At 48.8% G+C, this 21,130-nt stretch overlaps 1 protein-coding gene across 2 annotated transcripts; it reads right to left on the minus strand.

The window, feature by feature from the left end:
• Positions 1-3,313: 3,313 nt before the first annotated feature.
• On the minus strand, positions 3,314-15,479 carry C2cd2l (C2CD2 like). Of its 2 annotated transcripts, none has more exons than XM_050120072.1 (14): positions 14,127-15,479; positions 12,038-12,133; positions 11,548-11,667; positions 11,275-11,385; positions 11,079-11,195; positions 10,873-10,984; positions 10,637-10,745; positions 9,371-9,435; positions 9,154-9,281; positions 8,890-9,064; positions 8,027-8,128; positions 7,752-7,888; positions 7,380-7,665; positions 3,314-5,045 (listed from the first exon to the last, which is right to left on the minus strand). In XM_050120072.1, the coding sequence occupies exons 1-14, from the start codon at positions 14,478-14,480 to the stop codon at positions 4,834-4,836; spliced, it is 2,124 nt and encodes a 707-aa protein (XP_049976029.1). In that variant the 5' UTR covers positions 14,481-15,479; the 3' UTR covers positions 3,314-4,833. The 2 variants fall into 2 exon arrangements, with proteins under 2 accessions (XP_049976029.1, XP_049976030.1); XM_050120073.1 differs by having other exon boundaries at positions 7,752-7,885; positions 14,127-15,475.
• Positions 15,480-21,130: the final 5,651 nt, after the last annotated feature.

The raw sequence follows: 21,130 nt of genomic DNA on the forward strand, positions 1-21,130 counted from the left end.
AGGTCCTGAGTTCAATTCCCAGCAACCACATGGTGGCTCACAACATCTGTAATGGGGTCTGGTGCCCTCTTTTGGCCTGCAGGCATACACACAGACAGAATATTGTATACATAATAAATAAATATTTAGCCGGGCAGTGGTGGCGCACGCCTTTAATCCCAGCACTCGGGAGGCAGAGGCAGGCAGATCTCTGTGAGTTTGAGACCAGCCTGGTCTACAAGAGCTAGTTCCAGGACAGGCTCCAAAACCACAGAGAAACCCTGTCTCGAAAAACCAAAAACAAAATAAATAAATAAAAATAAACATTTAAAAAAGAATGTATCTGAGTAATAATATTTATTAGGATTGATGATTTATTGCATTATCATTTATACCTCTTCTAAAAATAAACCTATATAATTTGTGTAATCAGGAAATACATTAAGGTAAGGGGGGAGTCAGAGGAAGGGGAAAGGAGCAGATGGACATCTTTTAATCCTAGCACAGGGAGGAGACAGGGTAGATCTTTATTAATTCTAGGCCAGCCTGGTCAGCCAGGTTTATACAGTGAGACCTCTCCTTAGAAAACAAAAACAAAACAAATGAAACCAACCACCACATTAAGATTGGTGCGGGACACCTACACACCTGTAACCCCGGGGCTGGGGAAGTGGAGCCAGGAAGATCACAAATCTGAGGTCAGTTGAGGGGAGGGAGGACTGTACAGTACGTGACAAGACAGCCTAGCTGGGCTATGACACACCTTCTCAAAAAGGGATTTTTTTTAATGTCCACATAAATAAAAGTTTAAAGACAACATAAAAATAGGTCAAGTTGAGCTAGGTATTCCAATGCCTGTAATCCCACGTCTTCTGCCTCTGAGGAGGCAAAAAGATCCCCCAAGACCTGTCAAAACAATTTAGTGAGATATTATCTCAAAAGTAAAATGAAAGCAGGCTGGAGAGATGGCTCAGAGGTTAAGAGCACTGCCTGCTCTTCCAAAGGTGCTGAGTTCAATTCCCAGCAACCACATGGTGGCTCACAACCATCTATAATGAGATCTAGTACCCTCTTCTGGCTTGCAGGCCTGCATGCAGACAAACCTCAGTTTACATAATAAATAAATCTAAAAAAAAAAAAGTAAAAAGAAAGCAACTGTGGTCAAGGTGGCACACTTCTTTTATCCCACGTAGACCAGGCTAGCCCTGATGACACCCCTGTTATCCCACGTAGACCAGGCTGGCCCTGATGGTGCGCACTCCCGTTATCTGCCTCTGCTTCCGGACTGCTGGGATTAAAGGCGTGCGCCACTACTCCTGGCTAAGATTTATTTATTTACTGTCTATGAGTGTTTGCCTGCATGTATGAATAACACCATGTACGTGCCATGCCTGCAAAGGTCCCCCGGAATTGGAGTTATAGATGGTTGTGAGCTGCCATGTGGGGGCTGGGAACCAAACCTGGGTCGTCTGCGAGAGCAATAGTACTCTTAACACTGAGCCGTCTTAATACCATCTTAAAAACTAAAAATTTCTCAGTGTTTCACCTAAATGTGTGTGCATCACGTGTGGCCTGGTGCCAGAAGAGGGCATCAGATCCCCAGAAACTAGAGTTACAGATGGTTACAAACCGCCATGTGAGTGCTGATAACTGAGCCTGGATCCTCTGTAAAAAAGAGCAAATGTCCTTTTTGGCTGAAGCTTCTCTTTAGCCTCTCTTCTTCTTGTTTTTATGAGTGCTGGAAACAAAGGCATGTGCCATCATAAAGTTATTTTATCAACCTTATTTGGAAATTCATGATTCCAGCACCACTTCATAAGATGCTAGCTCTTGTTTTAATTGTGGGTTATAGCACTGAAAACGGTCCTTAGCCATCTTAGTAATTCCATGCAGAAAAACTTGTCACGAAAATGTGTGAATTCGTAGTTTTCAGAGTACAGATCTCAGTATTTTTATGGACCCGTGTTTCCAGATTTTAATTACCAGGATATGGTGAGCTATGCCTTTAATCCTAGCACTAGGCTATGGGGGTGGGTGGCAGAGGCAAGCAGGTTTCTGGATCCAAGTTGGAGGCCCGTCAGGTAAACACAGTAAGACCCTGTCTCAACAAACACATAAATGAAAAATGTCCACATCTTTTAAGACTGTCTAGTGTAGCTTTTGTTTGTTTTTGAAACAGGATTTCTTTGTGCAGCCCTGGCTGTCCTAGAACTTACTCTGTAGACCAGGCTTACCTTGAACTCAGAGATCCACCTGCCTAAATTAAAACATAGAACTCTTTATACTTTTTATTTCTTCTTCCTCCCCCCCCCCTTTTTTTGAGACAGGGTTTCTCCATAGTTTTGGCTGTCCTTCAACTATCTTTGTAGACCAAGTTGGCTGCAAACTCAGAGAGATCCGCCTGCCTCTGCCTCCCAAGTGCTGGAATTAAAGACATGTGCCACCACTGCCTGGCAACTTTCATCTTTTATAGAGAAAAAACAACAATTTTGACTGGACTATCCAGACATTGAGATTAGTTTTCTAAAAGCTTCGGCCCTCCCCATCATCATTTACGCTCATTAAAAGGTACAGATTGGGTCAGATGTGAGTACTTATCTTTAATCCCAGCACTTTAATCCCTGTGGAGACAGGAGGATGATACCAAGGTCAATTTGAGCTACAGAGGAGTTCAACACCAGCCTGGGTAAGTTAGACCCTTATCTCTAAAAGGCAAAAAGGGCTTTGGGATACAGGTAAGTAGAAGAGTTTATGTGTGCTAAGTGGTGGTGGCACATGCCTTTAATCCCAGCTCTAGAGAGGTAGATGCAGGCAGATCTCTGTGAGTTTGAAGCCAGTCTAGTCTAAAAAGCAAGTTCCAGGACAGCCAGGGCTCCACAGAGAAACCCTGTCTCAAAACAAAACAAGTAACAGTCAAGTATGATGACACACACCTGTATTCTCAGCACTAAGAAACTCTAAGGCCGGTGTGGGCCAAATAGCAATACCCTTTATCAGGAAAAAAAAAAAAAAAGAATCCATGCTGTCTGTCCACAAACCCAATCCCGAGTTTGTTATATGTCAAGGTTAGAAGTGTCTTGAGTATCCAAGGCCACTGTCGAGTTAGAGGTAAAGAAACTGGTGTCCAGAAAGGAGAAGTAGCTAGTACCGATAAGGAGATACTTGTGGCAGGCATTTCCTTCCTATTGGTTCTGCACTCTGCACAACTTCCTGCAGCGGGTTCACCTGGCTCAGGTCCTGTGTGACATCCCAAAGGAGAGGAGACAGAGACAAGTCTGTAGATCCTCCTGCTTCTGACTCCCAGCTACTGAGATAAAATGTTTATGCCACCACACCTGGCTCCACCTACTTTATTAAATGATGCCAGAGACAAAATCCAGGTATGCTAGGATAGTGTTCTACCTTTGAGTTATGTCCCCAGCACATAGTCCCCATTTTACAGAAAAACGAAACAAAACAAAACTGAGCACACAGCCAGGCAGTGGTGGCGCACAGCGCGCACACCTTTGATCCCAGCACTCAGGAGGCAGAGGCAGTGGAACCTCTGAGTTCAAGGACAGCCTGGTCTACGTAAAGGAGTTCCAAGCCAGCTAGGGCAACATAGGTGAGAGTCTGGATAAAACAGTAACAAAAACAACTGGGTATCCATATTTGGCCATGGTCATGAAGGTAACCAGTGAAGCTGGGTCTCAAATCAAAAACAATTCCGGCCCAGCGTCCATGCTCTGAACTCTGTTATGACCTAGAAAGAACAGTCTATTTGAGAGGGGGGATGAAGACAAGGGGCCTAGCAGATTAGCTTTTTTTTTTTTTTTTTTTTTTTTTTGCAGCAACTTTTCAGAGTGTTGTCACTCAAACCTCTCTACATGTCTCTTTGTCTTCTGGAGCATCTTTGTCTCCTGTCCTTCCTCATACCTAGGGCAGTGCCAACGATCCTCTTACTCTATCAGTACCACAGCCTCGCTGCCCGTTTGCTTTTCAAAGGATAACCAGCAGCTCTCGTTTATAAATTCCAATTTGACTTTAATTAAATAAATTAAATTCCAAGCCATCACACAGCAATGGACATCATCATCCCCCAACATAGAGGTGCAACCTCGCTCTATGATCGCACAGTCTTTAAAGCTCCTAACGCTACCTCTCTAGGAAAGGCTTCCTACCAGCTTCCTGGCTCCCTCCTAACTGAGCCACTGCTCATGGAGAAGGCATCAAGTACAAAATGGTAATAAAGGGGAAGGAGAGAAGAGGAGCAGTGTGGGAGGTAGGGAGGTGGGGAGTACCTGCCCCCCATCCTGGGCACTAGCCCGGCTTCCTATGATCTGCCAATGTCTTCCTGAGACAGACACTGGTGCTGGTCTAAGCAGGAACCCCCAAGAGAGGTGTAGAAACCCTCTTGGAGATTGCCTTACCCTCCTGGGACAGAAAGGGTCACCTGGGAGAGATGCCCTCTAGCATCTGTTGGCAGATGCTAGATGCTAGGGTCCTAGACCACACATATAAATAGAAAAGAGAATAAATAAGGGAGAAGGAGATGAGTGCCCCGGGGCTCCACTCTGGGGGCAGTACCAGCAGAGGGCACAGACTTCTGAAGAATGTCCACACATGCCAAGACAGAGCCTGCCTCTGACTCCCAGCTGCCAAACTCTCTTCTACGTCCACAACCATGAGTGCCTGCCTCTCAAATGCTTCCCATGTCAAACATCCTTCCAACTCACCCCACAGCCCAGAGTGCTGGGGCTTCTTAGAACCCGAAGGCTTTCCTTGCCCCAGCACTGGGAATCCAGGGAGGGGTACAGAAGGGGATGTGGGGAATGGGCTGAGAGAACTCTTGCCCTCTCCTAGTTCAGGAGGCTCTCAGAGCTGGGGGTTGGGGTTGCCATTGGCCTTGGGTTTGGATTTGAAGGAAAACCTCTTGATAAGGCGACGGGAAAAGCTGCCAGCCTTCTTCCGGACGCTAGGTGTGGCTGTCGTGTTGGAGAGGTCATCGTGTGACTGGCTCAGACCAGCTTCCTTCTGTCGTGGCCTCCGGCGGAAGATGAGTTTAGTGCCACTGCGTAGGAAACTCACTGTGGGGAAAAGGGAAATTGAGGCAGACAGAGTGGCACAGGAATGGGGTGAGGATGGAGACTTAGGACGTTAGGACAGAAAATGAAGAATAAAAAGTCTCTTGCCTAACGCCTGCCTTTCTCAGGAAAGAAAGTGGAAGCGCACAAGGGCTTTACCCATCCTGAGGAAGGAACAACATTCTAGGGGAGGGATCTGGGTGCACTTCTGACCCTATCACCGGGAGAAATAACCCAGGCAGGGGCTGCTGCTTTGCTGGGACTCAGCCCCCTTCTGTGGAAAGACAAAGGCTGCACAGAGGGTGTTCCTCAAAGCCTATAAATCATAAAAGGAAAGATGAGTTAACATATGCATTCCAGGGTGTGAGCAGTGGGGAGTCTGGAAACCTCAAAGAGATAAATATGGGTGTGAGAGAGAGAGAGAGGAAGATGCTCACACAGCAGGCTTTGGACTTAAAAACTCCTTTACCTCAAGAAGTGAGGCAAGCCACAAATTGAAATTCTTTTTTTTTAAATATTTATTTGTTATGTATACAATATTCTGTTTGTGTGTATGCCTGCAGGCCAGAAGAGGGCACCAGACCTCATTACAGATGGTTGTGAGCCACCATGTGGTTGCCTGGAATTGAACTCAGGACCTTTGAAAGAGCAGGCAATGCTCTTAACCACTGAGCCATCTCTTTAGCCCTGAAATTCTTTTTTGTTAGTTTTGTTTGAGGCAGAATCTGGATTTGTAGCCCAAGCTGAACTTGAACCCATTATGCAACCCTGGCTGATCTTAAACTCACAGCCATGCACTTGCAGTAGACTCTCAAGTACTGAGACTACAGCCTGCACTACCACACTGACTTTTAAATCCAGACAGACCGCAGCTGACAGGCTTCTTGGTCAAAGGGTGAAGACACATGACAGCAAACTCTGTCCTTTGAAGTTAGGAATGTTGTTGGCAACCTGAGTCACTACCAGAGGGAGGATTCCCTCCTTTCCTCTTTGACAGCCTCAATATGCGGTCTGTAAACTGAACTTACTCAAAACCCTGCTCCAGCCCCGTGTGCTGGGATAACTCAGTGCCACCATCCCTGGCTCAGAGGAATAATTTTCCATTTTTTTTTTTTTTTGAGACATGGTCTCACTACTGTGTATTTGTTGCTATCCTGGAACTCACTGTACAGACCAGACTGGCTTTGAACTTACAGAACCACCTGCCTCTGTCTCTGGAGTGCTGGGATTAAATGTGTGGACCACCATACCCGGCTCAGAACAACAACTTTAAAATTGGCATGGAGTAGAATTCCTTATATCCATGCAACTGGGGATACAGAGTAAAGGAGGAGGGAAAACCAGTGAGTTCCAGGCCAACCTTGGGTATATCATGAGACCCTGTCTCAAAACAAAACAAAAAATAAACAAGAGTTAGTACATATCTCAGCAGGACACTAGAGAGATGGCTCGGTGGTTAAAAGCACTGGTTGCTCTCCCAGAGGACCAAGGTTTGATTCCCAGACTTCACGTGGCAGCTCATAACTGTCTATAACTCCACTTCCATGGCATCCAACAACCTCTTCTGAACTCTTTGGGCACCAGGCACACATGTGATGCACAGATATATATGTTGGCAAAACACCCATATACATTTAAAAATAATTGTTAAAGATTTCTCAACAGGTATTTGTTGCCAAACATGACAACTACAGTTAAATCTCAGGAACCCACATGGTAGATTGTGTGCTATGATGTGCGCTCATGAATACACACACAAAAATACAATAAAATGAAAAAAAAAACGTAATGTTTTTTAAAAAGAATGGCTAGGCATGTTGGTGCCTCCTATAATCTTAACAACAATGGCTGGGAGGTGGAGGCATGAAGATCAGATAGTTACGGCTGACTTCAGGTATATAGCAAGTTTGAGGTGGCCTGGACTACATGAGACCCAGTCTGCAAACAACAAAAGCAAGTGAAAGAAAACAAGCCTGTTAACCCAGGAAGAAAGGTCAATGTGGTGACTTCCCATGCTGTCACCCCACTTTGTCCATAATCAGGCTAGGAACGGAAGCACCGAGTTCCTTGCTCTACTGGAGTTTGCCTGACCCTCAAAGGCAAGTTAGCTGAGCCTACCATGGCCTCAAGCTGTCTAGTAGGACTGCGGTGACAATACGGTGACATAAAAAGTGGTAGACAGCTGAGAGTAGTGGCCCATGCCTAGAATTTAGCACTTGGGAAACTGAGACAAAGATTTATTTCAAGTTTGAGGCTAGCCTGGGCTACATGGTGAATTCCAGGCTAGACTCTATCTCAGCCCTGCAGTAGGGGGATAAACTGTCCATCACTCCCTACCTTTGTGATCCTTGAGGCTTCGGGTCTCCAGGGCACCAGTCGACCCTGTTTCTGACTCCACATCATCCACTGACGGCCTCTCAGAGATGTCTGAACGTGTTGTCTCATCTGCTTCCTGGACACTTGTGGGACTGGAGAGGGCATCGAGGGGTCCTGGGGATGTGGCTGATGGGTCTGAGGGGGGTGACGAAGGACCACCACTGGCTCCTGCATCATCTTGCATTGAGGCTTCCATAGAAGCTGCATAACCCAAGGACAGTGCCAACTCGTCCTGAGCAATGGGCACCTGCCAGAAGGGACAGGTTTCAATGGGCAAGAATGACCCATTAGGCCATTCTCCCCATCTTAGCTTTCTCCCCAGAGCTCTGTTACCTTGGAAACACCAGAGATGATAAGCGTGCTGCGCTTGGTGGGTGTCTTCTTGGCTGCCCGCCCACTGGGCTCAGTCAGCTGGCGAATTGCTGTCTCTGCTACTGGGTCCAAGCCGTTAGAAAGGTGGCTCTCTCCTGCTGGGAGATACAGAGGACGCATAGCTTGACTTCTGTCTGACTTCTTGGACCCAAACTCTTCTTGCTCCACCCAAAGAAGTTCTTGACGACAGGGGCATTAGGGCCCACCAGTGCTCACTCATCCCGTTCCCCACTCACGGCTGCTGCTGTGGGAGGCATTGCTGGGGCCACTGCTCTCGCTCAGCACAGTTGTCATCTTCTCAGTCACCTCCACCTTGGACGGGGAGCGGGAGGGGGAGTCTGGTGGGCGGGGGAGGGGGAGTGAGCTGGGAAGTGCTTTAGAATGGCCCCCACCCCTGTCTTTATTGAGATGCAGCCTTTGGTTGACTCAGAGGGCAAGGATGATTAAGAGGGATTAATCACAAGTGATTAAGAAGATGCTGTACAAACGGAAAAGATGCTAGAGGGACCAATGACAGTGTGGGAAAGCGCCATGGGGCCCACTGACAGTACAGGGAGATACCACACATATATGGAGAATGCTTAGGGCTCTGTAAAGATAGGGAAATTGCCATGGGATTCCCAGAGAAGGAACAAGTGTGAGGTTAAGGCCACTGGAGATAGAAAAATGTCACAGAAGCCCCCAGGTTTGCTGGAAGAGCCCAGAGACCACATAAGGTTGGGAGTAGAAGTGGAACAATTTTAGCCAGTTGGGGCTAGATTCAAGGAAGGAAAGACACCCATGGAAAGATAGAAAGGAACCTAGAGCAAGAGGAAAGATGGGCAGATTCCAAAGGAGTAAATGGGGAGAGGCTAGCTGACGGATGGAGGGGCTAGCTGACGGATGGAGGGGCTAGCTGACGGATGGAGGGGCTAGCTGATGGATGGAGGGGCTAGCTGATGGAGAGGTGTGAGGGAAGTCTGAGAGAAGAGGAAGTAGCTGGTCAAAGTGTGTCACCAGGAAACAAGATGTGCTGCTTGCTGTTAAGGCTTCCCTTCCCCTTTCCCTGTCAGGCAATGCGCTTTAGTCTAAGGCCATGTCTAGGGCTACTCCTCTTTACCTAATTTGCCATCTACACGGGGCCGGGACTGGACAGTGGTGACAGTGGTAACAATGGTGCCATCGGGCATGATGGTCCGGTCCAGCTCAATCTTCTTGGTAGGTGTGATGCTGGTGCGAGGGGTGGACGAGGTGGGTGTGCCCAGGTTCCGAGGGGAGCCCTGCTCGTAGTGCAGCTGCCAGGTGGTGAGGAGAGCAGGGGTCAGGATCTCGGAGACGGCCCAGGCTCCCTCTACTCACCTCCCCAAAGCGGTCCCCTTCTCACCTCTGCTGTCATGGTAGCCGCTGGGCTCAGGGAACTCCCTGGCCCTGGAGTTAGTGGGCACACTTGTCTTCGTGACAGTGGTTTAGAGGGTGAGCCCACAGGCAGTGTGGCTTGGCCAAGGAGTTCCGCTGGAGATAAGGGTGACGCTGTGAGCTGGACCCATGAGCAGGACCTGCTGAGTACCCACTCAGAAGCGCCCCTTCTACCCCGCACTTACCGTCTCCACACCCGCTGCTCCTGAGCACTTTGAGGGTCAGTTCCCGGCTCTGGGGACCCAGATCCCTGAAGGCCAAAAGAGGATGGACATGTCAGGGAAGAATGGGCGTAGCAAACTGAACCCACCCTCGAGTCAGTCAAAGGCTAGAAACAGAGACAGCACTAGGGCTCCAACCAAGTCATCCATTTTCCTAGGAGCATGGAGCAAGTCATGCGTGGAAACCACTTTCCTCAGCCAGACATTCATATCCCCATCACTCTTCCACCTCGTGTGTCTCTCAGTCTGTAGCTGCCATTCGTTGATTATTATTATTTGTAAAATAAGATTTATTTATTTAGCCGGGCGGTGGTGGCGCACGCCTTTAATCCCAGCACTTGGGAGGCAGAGGCAGGCAGATCTCTGTGAGTTCGAGACCAGCATGGTCTACAAGAGCTAGTTCCAGGACAGCCTCCAAACCACAGAGAAACCCTGTCTTAAAAAACAAAAAAAAAAAAAAAAAAAAAGATTTATTTATTTATTATGTACATAGTGTTCTGCCTGCATGCCAGAAGAAGGTGCCAGATCAAATTGCAGATGGCTGTGAGCCACCGTGTGGTTGTTGGGAATTGAACTCAGGACCTCTGGAAGAACAGCCAGTGCTCTAAACCTGTGAGCCATCTCTCTAGCCCTAGCCGTTTGTTTGTTTGTTTTCTCCTCAAACTGTTCCCATAGTCAAGACGTTCACGTTCTGGTCAATGCTATGCTTGCTTGAAGGTCCGATTTAAATGTACCTCTTCCGTGAAGACTCATCACATCTTTTTCTCATTATAAGAATTCTTCTTGCCGGGCAGTGGTGGCACACACCTTTAATCCCAGCACTCGGGAGGCAGAGGCCAGGTAGATCTTTGTGAGCTTGAGGCTAGCCTGGTCTACTAGAGCTACAGAGAAACCCTGTCTTGGAAACTCCCCCCCCCCAAAAAAAAAAGAAAGAAAAAGGCTCCATCTACCCTATCTAGGCACTCCCAGGTACACTGTGCATGAATCTCAGCTGGCACTCTGCCCTATCTCCCTAGGTACACGTCTGTCTCAGCCTCAGACCTGTGATGTACCCAGAGGCAGGGCTGTATCTCCTCTCCTCTCTGTCCCCAGGGACTTGGCACACAATAGAGGTCTACACTAAAGGCTACTGAAAACAGGGCTGGCTGACTCATGCCAAGACTAACCTGGAAAGGTTTCTAAAACCTGACTGCCTATGAGGACAGAGGCTGGGAGCAGGGCCTGACTTACAGCGCCAGGTCTTCTGTCCACTCCACCTCAGGACCAGCCTTCATGGGCTTGGTCCACTTCTGTTGCATGGGGTTGTCAAGCTCGGCGGCACAGCACAGCTCCTCAGTACCTGAAAGAAACCAGAGGTTAGAGGATGCTCAGGCAGAAGACACCCAGTCCAACGAACAGGGAAACTGTGCCACTGGCCGAGGGGAAGGGGCTGTCTGTACCCATGGCAAGGGCAATGGAGTTCTTACCTCCCAGCTCACTTCCCAGGTGAGATGCTCGAAGCTGCCGTAGGAATAATCGCGTAGGTCTGGGGATGACTGGCTGGGCCTGAGACAGCATGGGCGGCTTCTCACTGGGTCCCTAGGAGCAGAAGGCGGTAAAAGGAGCAATGCTCCTGATAGAGGATCCTGGAGACGGGATACACACAAATCTTTCCCTTTGGGTGTCCACTCACCAGGCCTCCTGGGGCAGGGCAGGCCCTGAGGTTGACCATCATGGCAGGCTGAGTGCTAACTATAGCATCCTTGATCAGTTCCTCAACTGTTGAAAGTTCTGCTTGTTCCTCATCTCTCTGCGGAGAGGAAAGGAGGTGGAGCCTGTGCCGTGCTCCACTGCAGCGACAGCCTCTTCTCTGCCTGCCCCCTTCTTACCTCTCTGGTCTGCAGCTTAGGAAGCACCGTTAGGCTGAGATCTGGGCGGTCAGTGAAGGCCCAGGACACCAGCAGCCCCTCATCAGGGATTTCCTCTAGGCTGACTTCCAACTAGCGACAAGAGCCAAAGGGTTAGGGTGACAGGCCTCATTCTTCCAAGGACTCCTCAGGACCCTCCCCTCCCCAAATCCATCCCAGAGAGCCACCAAAAGAAAAATCCTGGGCCAATTCAACTGTCCTCTGCCCAACTTAGTTTCCCACATTTCCCTCCACCTGTGTTGGTGGCAGTGTCAGAGTGACGTGGTAGGTCTCCATGGAGACGGCAGCGGGAGACTGCTGGGTCACAGAGACGGGGAAGCGCACCTCCTCAGCAGAGAGCTGGCAGTGCAGCACCTGAGAGGGAGGCAGGGTCGGGCGTTGAGGAAGATGCTTACCTTGCTTTGCCCTGCCCCATGATGCTTCAAAATAAACCCCTCCCCATTTCTGTTTTCCTTGGGATACTACCTTGTTGGGGTCCTAAGCTTCTCAATGAATTAGCTAAAAGCCCAAAACGCCTACACACACACACACACACACACACACACACACACACACACACATTTTGTTTTTGCCTATCACTTCAGTGAGAGTCTTAGACCTCCTGAAACAAATCCTTAGATCCTCAGGCACACAGAAACTCAAAATTACAAATCCTCAGACTTATAGGGAAACTTTAGGTCAATCCCCCTCTGGACCTAATAGATAGTCCCCACCAGACCCTTACCATGGTACGCTCTGATTGGTCTACGCAGGTCACATGACTAATGCTGGCTCTGGGTGGGAGTTGGGGAATCTCCTCAAAGGCGATTTGGATGGAGCTCTGAGGAAGTAATATGGGCACAAGATCAAGTCTCTGGAGCTGTCCCCTCCAGGGCTGGTCTGCTCAGTTGCTGGCTGGATTCTAGCACTGCAGAGGCCTCCGCTACAGGCTGGCCTTGCTCCTCCTTGGCTCAGGACTTTAAAATAGAAGGCATTCCTCTTAAGCCCCACTCTGCAGGAACCTGCAGCTTCCAAGTGGCTGCTGAGTACCTGGATCCCATCTGCCTTGGAAGCGAACTTGACTTGAACCTTGGATACCTCTTCAAATTCCAGGAACCTTCCTGTCCCCCCTCTACCTAACTCTTCACTCTAATCACAAATAAAAGTGAACAACAACAAAAATGGGCGTGTTGCCGGGCAGTGGTGGCGAACGCCTTTAATCCCAGCACTCGGGAGGCAGGCGGATCTCTGTGAGTTCTAGGCCAGCCTGGTCTACAAGAGCTAGTGCCAGGACAGGCTCCAAAGCTACAGAGAAACCCTGTCTCGAAAAACTTAAAAAAAAAAAAATGGGCGTGTTCATTGCCATCTGTTGCTGGGCAGGGTGGAAATAGTTGTGTCACTTACTATAAAATAAGATGAAGAAATAAAGCCTGGCCTTTTCACAGATACATAGAAGGTATCACTGCCTAATTTCTTAGACGTGAAGGCTGACTTAGCATGGCTTTGAGGGAGGGCTAAAGTGTCCCAGGCCCGGTTAATTCCTTAAGTCGGACATCAGGACGGTAATTAGGGAGCTGACGGCTGCTTAGCTGTCAAAAAGAGCCACTCCTATTCTACAGCAGGGGAGAACAGGACGGAGGAACTGAGGAGGGGGCACAGCCTGGGTTGGCAACTTGTCCTCAAGGCTTAAGGTAAAGAAAACAAATTCTCAGGGCTCACTCACTTCCCCTGGCAAACCAGGGGAAGGCAATTTCCCTGCTACAGTAGCTGTCTTCTTCAAAAGTTGTGCCCAAGTGGCTAGGAGCTGAGAACTTCGAATCTGGATCTCCCCCTCCCCCTGCAAGAGAGGCCAATGTCCAGCTGAGTCAGCTGTCCCAGGGAGTTGCTTCTGACCCAGGGACAAGGTCCAGGAAGAGCCAGGTTGGAGGGATAGGTTCAATGTGTAATCTGACAGATGTCATCTGGCTATAGCCGGCCAGCTGGGAAGAGGAAACAAGACAACTTCTTAGAACCACTTCTGTTTCCAGGCATCCAAGCTCTTATGGCTGGAGACAGAAGGAGGCCTCTGAGAAAGGGGCGGACAGGTGGAGGGCCAGGAGAGGTTGCTGGGCCAGAAAAGGGAGACAGACCTCTGCCTTCCAACCTCAGTCTCATGACTGTTTCCTACCCACTTCCTGGGAGGTCAGATGCCCGTGGTGCAAGGGGTGGAGGTAGGCTGAGATGGTTTATGGCTGACCCTCAAGGGGCAGCCTAAGTTCATTTAATTAGAAAGGACACAGATTATCAGCATTGCCCTTTAACTGAACTCCTTTCCCTTCAACACTAGCCTCAGCCCAGCCTGGCGGGGAGGGGGGGGAGATGTTTGGCTGTAGTAGTTAAATTGCTGATAGGTGGAGGAATGATTCCGTTACCTTGGGGGGGGGGTCTACCTGACCTCCAGGGCTTAGGAGCCTGAAATCTTAACTGGGTGTGGTGGCATGAGGACCAGGCAAATTCCTTCTGCAGGTGCACCTGTCTCTCTGGCCAGCCAGCCCAGTCTAGGCGGAAGTGCCCTCAGGCACACGGATTAGCGTTGCTATGAGAACAGTAACTTGTACTAGGTTTGGAACCGGAGGACCTTGCACATAAAAATAGAAAATGTGGTACATAACTGGACTTCTACAACCCCCAGCCTCACTGCACGCTTTTCTCTGATCTGAAAGAGAAAGCTATGGGGTTCTGCAGGTGATCTCAAGCTCTTATCCAGCCCTAATCCAGCCCTCCTAACACGAGCAGGCTCTTTCCCTAGAAGGGGCAAAGCTGTAGAGACGACACAGGGACTCCATGAGACTCACCCCGTCCCTGCAGGCCTGCTCGTTCAGGGCTCGCACCCAAGCCCGTTGCCAGTTCTCCCGGAAAGACTTGAAGGCAAAGAGAGAAGCCAGGAGGCCCCGGACGCCGGTTTCCTCAGAGGCGCCGGTCCGGATCGCCCGCAGACGCAGCAGCGAACGCCACACACCCAGCTCGCGGAGTGAACCCCCGGGCTCCGCGGCTGAGATGGGTCGGAAGTCCTGGCCCCCACCGGCCCGCGACAGCCACAAACCCCGAGCATACTGCAGTAGCCAGCCCAATACCGTGAGCAGCGAGGCGGCGAAGAGGAACAGCAGGGCCGCCCAGCCCACGTCCCGCAGCCCCCAGCCCGGATCCATGCTCCCGCGGGCTCAGGTCCCGGCTCGGGCTCAGCCGCTGCCCCGGGGGAGCATGGCCCAGGCGGGTCGCGAGGCGTGGGCGAGCTCCCCCGGGGCTGAGCGCGCGGGCTCCGAGGTTCGGCGCCGCGGAGATTCCAGGACCGGTGGGTGCCACGGATAGAGCAGAGGTCCTCAGGGGTCTCGACGCCTGGGCTCTGTCTCCGTTAGCCCGGGATCCGGGTCGCAGGGTCCGGCGATGTGACCCCAGCTAGTCGCTAGCCAGCATCAGACTCCTCCCACGGCGCGGGCCCCGCTGGACTCGGGTGGGGACCGGTCTGCAGAGACACCGGGGCTCGCGGGCTGGCACCGGCTCTGGGAGGGAGGGCTGCGTGCGCAGAACTGACACTGACAACACCGCCAGCGCCCCGCCCCCACACACCCTTAAAGGAGCCGCGCCCGCAGCGGGCGGGGCCTAACCTGCCTGGCGCTCAGAGCTGGAGCAGGGCTGGGAGTTGAGCTGCACACGTAGAGGGTTCCGGGATGAAAATAGGCGGAGTCTTTAACCGCCCCGCCCGCCCTGAAATCCGGGCGCACCCCTTCAGTACCAGGCAAGAGAACTTCACTTATCTGAGATATTGCCTGTTTTCCCTTGCGCTCCTTAGATTTCTACAGGTTGGACGCCTGTGGGGTTAAGAATGAGTTGGTCCCTGTGGAAATCAGCACCCACTTCCAATACCTGGCTCAGCAGCTTCTGGTCTTACTCCGTGGTTGAAGCTAGGCCCTGGGTAAGGAGGGGTTAGGTATTCCTCCCAGATAGAGGTGCCTGGAAGAAGTCCAGCTAATATCAACGGCGAGAAAAATGAACCTAAATCTGGTAAGGTTGCAAATAGAACACTACCATCGTCCTCCTTCCCCTTGGAGCTAGGATTCAGGAACCCCCTATTAACCTCCTTGCTTGCGTGGGTTTGTTCTCGAGATATTTCCCAAGCCCAGGGCTGTCTGTTTTTAAAAATAATACATTTCCATAGTAACAGCTCCTGCCTGTGGAGCACGTGTAGAGGGGATGGAAATGAGAAAGGAGCTGGCATTGTAGCCCTGGACTATCAATAGATTTGGTCAAAAGACTCTCGTCCAAATATGTGGCATCTCATGTAGGGCCACCTGACTGTCGTCCTGGCTACTCGGTAGGCTGAAGCAGGATGATATATTAGTTGAGGCGTTTGAAACCAACCTGGGTGAGACCTTGTCATAGCAAACCCCACCCCACAAACCAAATAAGTGACATCCTAGCCAACTCTGAAGAAATGGTGTTCTAGGGACACTGCACACTTACAGGCTCAGGATGGATCTACCCTTTCTCTAGATTCCTTGAAGTCTAGATATCATCTTTGCTTCTTGAGGACAAGGGAGGGTATCAATTAAAAGATTCAGAGGCTGGGCAAGGGTGGTGCAGGCCTTTAATTCCAGCACTGGGGGGGGGGGGCGCAGAGGTTGGAGGATCTCTGTGAGTTTAAGGCCAGCCTGGTCTACAGAGCTAGTTCCAGGACAGCCATGGCTACACAGAAAAACCCTATCTGGAAAATCAAAAACTAACAAACAAACAAAAAGATTCAGAGGAATCTATTCTTGGGGAACCTATTCCCCAAGAACCCATCTTCATGACATATGGTGAGGTCTCTGACACAATCCCTTCTACCCACAAGACAGGATGAGAAGATGTTAAATATCTCTCAAATCCACGTGTCTAAGGAACAAGCCTGTGAGAGCAAACAGTGCTTTTACAAGGTCAAAGGTTACAGGGTCAGGTAAAACACTGACTGCCAGATGCAGAGCTGTGTGACCTGGGGAGGGAGGTTATGTAGCTTGAGCTGTGCCTGATTTCACTGTAAAGAAAGATGGGCAGAGGTGAGATGATGAGGAAGTTTTATTGTGAGCCTGACTAGACACAGTGAACTCCAAAACTGATGGCGGCATGGAAGCAATGGAGGAGGGAACTCTGGGCCGTAACCTAGGAGGAAGACGTCAGTGGGAAGAAGAGCCATGATCGGGGAAGCCAGTAATGTAAGAAATTGTTGAAATGCCAGGCCATTTTCCATCAGGAATTCTTGTCTGGGAGCATTTGGAGCCCCAATAACTCTGTTCTCTAGCAACAAGTAGGGGCTCACTCGTAAGTCCAGCACCCTGGAGGTGGAGCAAAGCTTGTGAATTCAAGGTCAACCTGGGAAATAGAGGGATGCTGGGCATGGTGGCACATGCCTTTAGTCCCAAAACTCGGGGGCAGGGGCAAGCTGATCTCTGTTACTTGGAGGCCAGCCTGGTCTACATGAGTTCTAAACCGGTTAACACTGCATTAACGCCTTGTCTCTCTACAATCTTAGGTTTATTCCTTCGGCTTCTTTACTGGACGCATGGTCCTGTGCTGCCCGATCCTGCTTCAAAATTGTCATACATGATCTCCCCAGCTTCCACATCTCCCTTCCACTTATTTCTTAGCTTTGGAGTGCTTACTTCATTCTTCTTTATAGTTTAGCTGGGTGCTTATATGAACACTTTGTTTTCCTCCTCAGGAAACTCAGAATAGAGATGATGTCATGACCGACTCTCTTGCCTCATACTCAGTGAATGATGCTGACTATGCTGAGGCCGTCTTTGAAGGCAGCAGCCGCATTTCTATCGCTGTATTCCCTACAGCACTTAGGAGTTTCTTATGCACAGAGATGTGCCGGTTGTCATGTTAGTTGTTGTTGTTATTTTGTTTTCTGAGACAGGGTCTCACCAGATAGCCCTGACTGGCTTGGGACTCCCTATGTAGATCAGGCTGCCCTTGAACTCATAGAGGGCTAAACAGGTGCAACCACCATGCCTCCACCTCAGTTATCTAGAGTTAGAAGTCTGGCTCAGTTGGTAAAGTGCTAGCTTAGCAATGCACAAAGCCTTGAGATGAACCTCAGTACCACATGAACTAGGCGTGGTAGCACACAACTGTGACTCAACCCGTGGAAACAAGGAAGCAAGATCAGAAGTTCAAGGTCAGGCTGGCACTGAGGACTACTTAGTAAATTCAAGCCTAGCCTGGGATGTGAAAGATCCTATCTTAAAATGTCTTAACAGAAAACAGTGCAGTAAGGTTTGGAGTATAGCTCAGAGGTAGAGGCTGGCCCAAATTACACTGCAAAGGGGGCGGGGTAGGCTGCATCAAGGCAACCTACCATAAGTGGTACCTCAGTGGTTGAGGTTCAAATAGCCTCAGAAGTGAGCTTCGCTTGGACAGGGCATGGTGGCTCACACCTATAATCTCAGCATGCATATGGGAGGCAGCAGCAGGAGATTCTGAGTTCAAGACCAATCTAGACTACATAGCAAATAAAACAAACAAAAATTCGAGAAGTCAAGACATCGTACTTCAAAGGGAACACTAGGACCCTTTATGAGCAGCATAAAACTTGGCTGAAGATTACCACTCATTTTAGAGTTTAGGTTGACCTTTGTTAGAATTCAATTTGACCAAGCTCTTTAAGAGGAAAAAGGTCTTGTTGGTTGTTGTAAACTGAGACTGCGTATTGGTGTCCTGTGTGACAAATAATCACACAGAAACCATATTAATTACAGCACTGTTTAGCCGATGGCTCAGGCATATTTCTAGCTAGCTCTTACATCTTAAATTAACCCATTTCTATTAATCTGTATAGCACCATGAGGCTATGGCCTATCGGTAAGATTCTGGCATCCTTCTCCTTCAGCCACTAAGTGGCATCTCTCTGACTCGGCCTACTCTATATATCTCTGTTCAGATTTCCCACCTGACTTAACTCTGCTAAGTCACTGGCCAAACATCTTTATTCATTAACCAATAAAAGCAAAACATATCCAGAAGGACATCCCATATCATCTCTTTTCTTTCTAAATAAAAGGAAGGTTTTTAACTTTAACATAGTAAAATTATATATAGCAACACAGTTATCAAATAAGAATTACAGTTACAAGCCAGGCGGTGGTGGCACACACCTTTTATCCCAGCACTCGAGAGGCAGAGGCAGGCGGATCTCTGTGAGTTTGAGGCCAGCCTGGTCTACAAGAGCTAGTTCCAGGACAGGAACCAAAAGAAGTTATGGAGAAATCCTGTCTCGAGAAAAAAAAAAAAGAATTACAGTTACAATATTTCTTTCTTCTTTTTTTTTTTTTTTGGTTTTTCGAGACAGGGTTTCTCTGTGGCTTTGGAGCCTGTCACTCACAACCATCTGTAATAAGATTTGACACCCTCTCCTGACCAGCAGGCATACATGTAGACAGAACACTATATACATAATAAATAAATATTTAAAAAATAATATTCTACAACAAAAGGTATCACTTGAATCCATACTTTCCTTCCTCTATTTGAGTAATATTGGGAATTTCTGCCCTGTTCAGAAATCTGTCTGAGAGTCTTTCCCAGCCTTTTTACTATCCCTATTGTGGGTCAAGTTTAAGAACCAGAACTCTGGGCTGGATGTGATGGCATGTATAATAACAGCATTCAGGAGGGAAAGGCAAAAGGATTGCACAAGTTCAGAGTGAAGCTGCTCGACACAGTGAGTTGCGGACCAGCCAAGTGGACACCAAGCATTTCTATATTATTATTCTTATTTTTCATAATCCATGTTAGTCCTTTGAATGGGAGATGTTAGGTTTTACTTCCTGATGGTGAGCTTTGCTAGCTAGAGTGAAAGGAGAAAGGGAGGAAGAAAAGGACGGGGCCACCAGCAGAGCTTGCAAGTCTCAGGGCCCCGAACCATTTCTGAGCTGGGCTTTGTCAGGCAATTGATTTCCTATAGGCTGGCCTTGCTCACTGGGAGGCACTCTGCTGCTCAGGAGATGTGTGCCCTCTGCTCAGCACAGGGACGACTGAGGCTCAGCAGACCTGTGAGTCCCTGACTGATGACTGGCTCTCCAGGATTCAGGTGCGTGGTTAAACTCTTCCCAGGAGAGACCCAAAATTTCTAGTAAGCCATGTATTTGTTTCTTTCTCTATTAATCAAGGCAGCACTCAGAGAAACCCTGTCTCGAAAAACCAAAAAAAAAAAAAAAATCAAGGCAGCACTACTATCGTGGGAGCAAGATTATTCCGATTATATGACAAGTATTCGGGTAACCACTTCTGATGGTAGCATGGCATGTAACTGATAAATCCCCAGTGCCTTGTCTTTAGACAAGTCTTCTCACCCCCTAAGTCCCTGGGAAAGAGGCAAAGTGACCCTCAGATGATCCCCCTTACCTCATCTGATCTGGCAATGGCTCTCCAAACAATTATTGGTAATAGCCCTTTTGAATAAGCCAATCAAAATAGTTAATAAACAACCCCCAGACATCCCCCTTGCTTCTGTGTTTTTTTTTTCCTTTAAAAATAGCCTGTATCAGCCATTCGGGGTCTTTCTAGCCTCTAGAATGCTGAAAAACCCTCTCATGACAGAATTAATAAAATCCTCATGCTTTTACATCAGCTGTGGTGTGAGAGATGGTCTCTTGGGGTGACTCCTCCTGGGTAATTGGAATCTAGGGTCCAACCGTATAATTATGTATTTGTCACACTCAGCCAGGTGTGGCAGCACCTTTAATTCCAGCAGGGGCAGGTGGATCTCTCTGGGTTTGAGGCCATCCTGGTCTACACAGCAAGTTTCAGGTCAGCTAGGGCTATCTAGTGAGACCCTGTCTCAAAAACACAAAACAAAACAAAATGCGAACCCCCTCATACTTGATGGTTAGAAAGATGGAGGGCACTTGCTGCTCTTTCAGAGGATCCGGTTTCAGTTCCCAGCACCCTATGGTGGAACAAAACCATCTATAATTCTAGTTACAGGGATCCAATGCCTTCTTCTCACCTCAGAGTGCACCAGACAGGCACACGAAGCACATAAATACATGTAGATAAACACATACTTAAAATAAAAATAAAATAAATCTTTTTAAAAGCGCATACTGAAGCCAGGCATAATGGATGTCTTGCTTTCCTGTTGCTGCGACAAAACACCATGACCAAAAAATGTCATGATATTTCATTTGTATTTTAGTAAATAAAGCTTGCCTGAAGATCAGAGAGTACAACAGTTCCTCTGGGCAGCCTTACAGACCAGGCAGTGGTCACACACACCTTTAATCCCAGCAGCTACACTAGTTCGCCAAAGAAGCCGGCAGTAGTGGTGCACACCTTTAATCCCAGCGCTAGGAATGTAAAACAGGAGGAAACAGCTCTCAGCTCAGTCTTATTCTGAGGATTCATGGAGGCAGGATCGTCATTTCAGTCTGAGGTAGAAGTAAGAGCCAGTAGCTGGCTGCTTTGCTTTTCTGATCTTCAAGTTGAACCCCAATATCTGTCACTGGGTTTTTATTAATCGTGCTACAAAGGAAGGCAATTTATAGAAGAGTTTGTTGGGGCTTAAAGTTTCAGAGGGTAAGTACGTGGCCATCATGGCAAGGAGCATGACCTCTGGAAGGCAGGCATGGCACTGGACAGGAGCTGAGAGCTTACATGTTAAGACACAAGCAGGAGGCAGAGAGGAGAGGGGGGTGGAGAGGGAGACAGAGACAGACAAAAATGGTGTGGGCTTTTGAAACCTCAAAACCCGCCCCCATTGATACACCTTCTACAAGGCCACACTTCCTAATTCTTCCCAAACAGTTCCTGCACGCGGGAC

This window comes from Alexandromys fortis, unplaced genomic scaffold, assembly GCF_014885135.2.
Source record: "Alexandromys fortis isolate MF-2015 unplaced genomic scaffold, M_Fortis_MF-2015_v1.1 scaffold_190, whole genome shotgun sequence".
NCBI lineage: Eukaryota > Metazoa > Chordata > Mammalia > Rodentia > Cricetidae > Alexandromys > Alexandromys fortis.

Coding starts and splice junctions, on each gene's coding strand:
- C2cd2l (XM_050120072.1), bottom strand. CDS start 14,480: ATGGATCCGGGCTGGGGGCTGCGGGACGTGGGCTGGGCGGCCCTGCTG. Junction 9,436..10,636: donor TGGACAGAAGACCTGGCGCT/GTAAGTCAGGCC, acceptor TTTGGCCTTCAG/GGATCTGGGTCCCCAGAGCC. Junction 7,889..8,026: donor TGCCTCCCACAGCAGCAGCC/GTGAGTGGGGAA, acceptor TGTATCTCCCAG/CAGGAGAGAGCCACCTTTCT.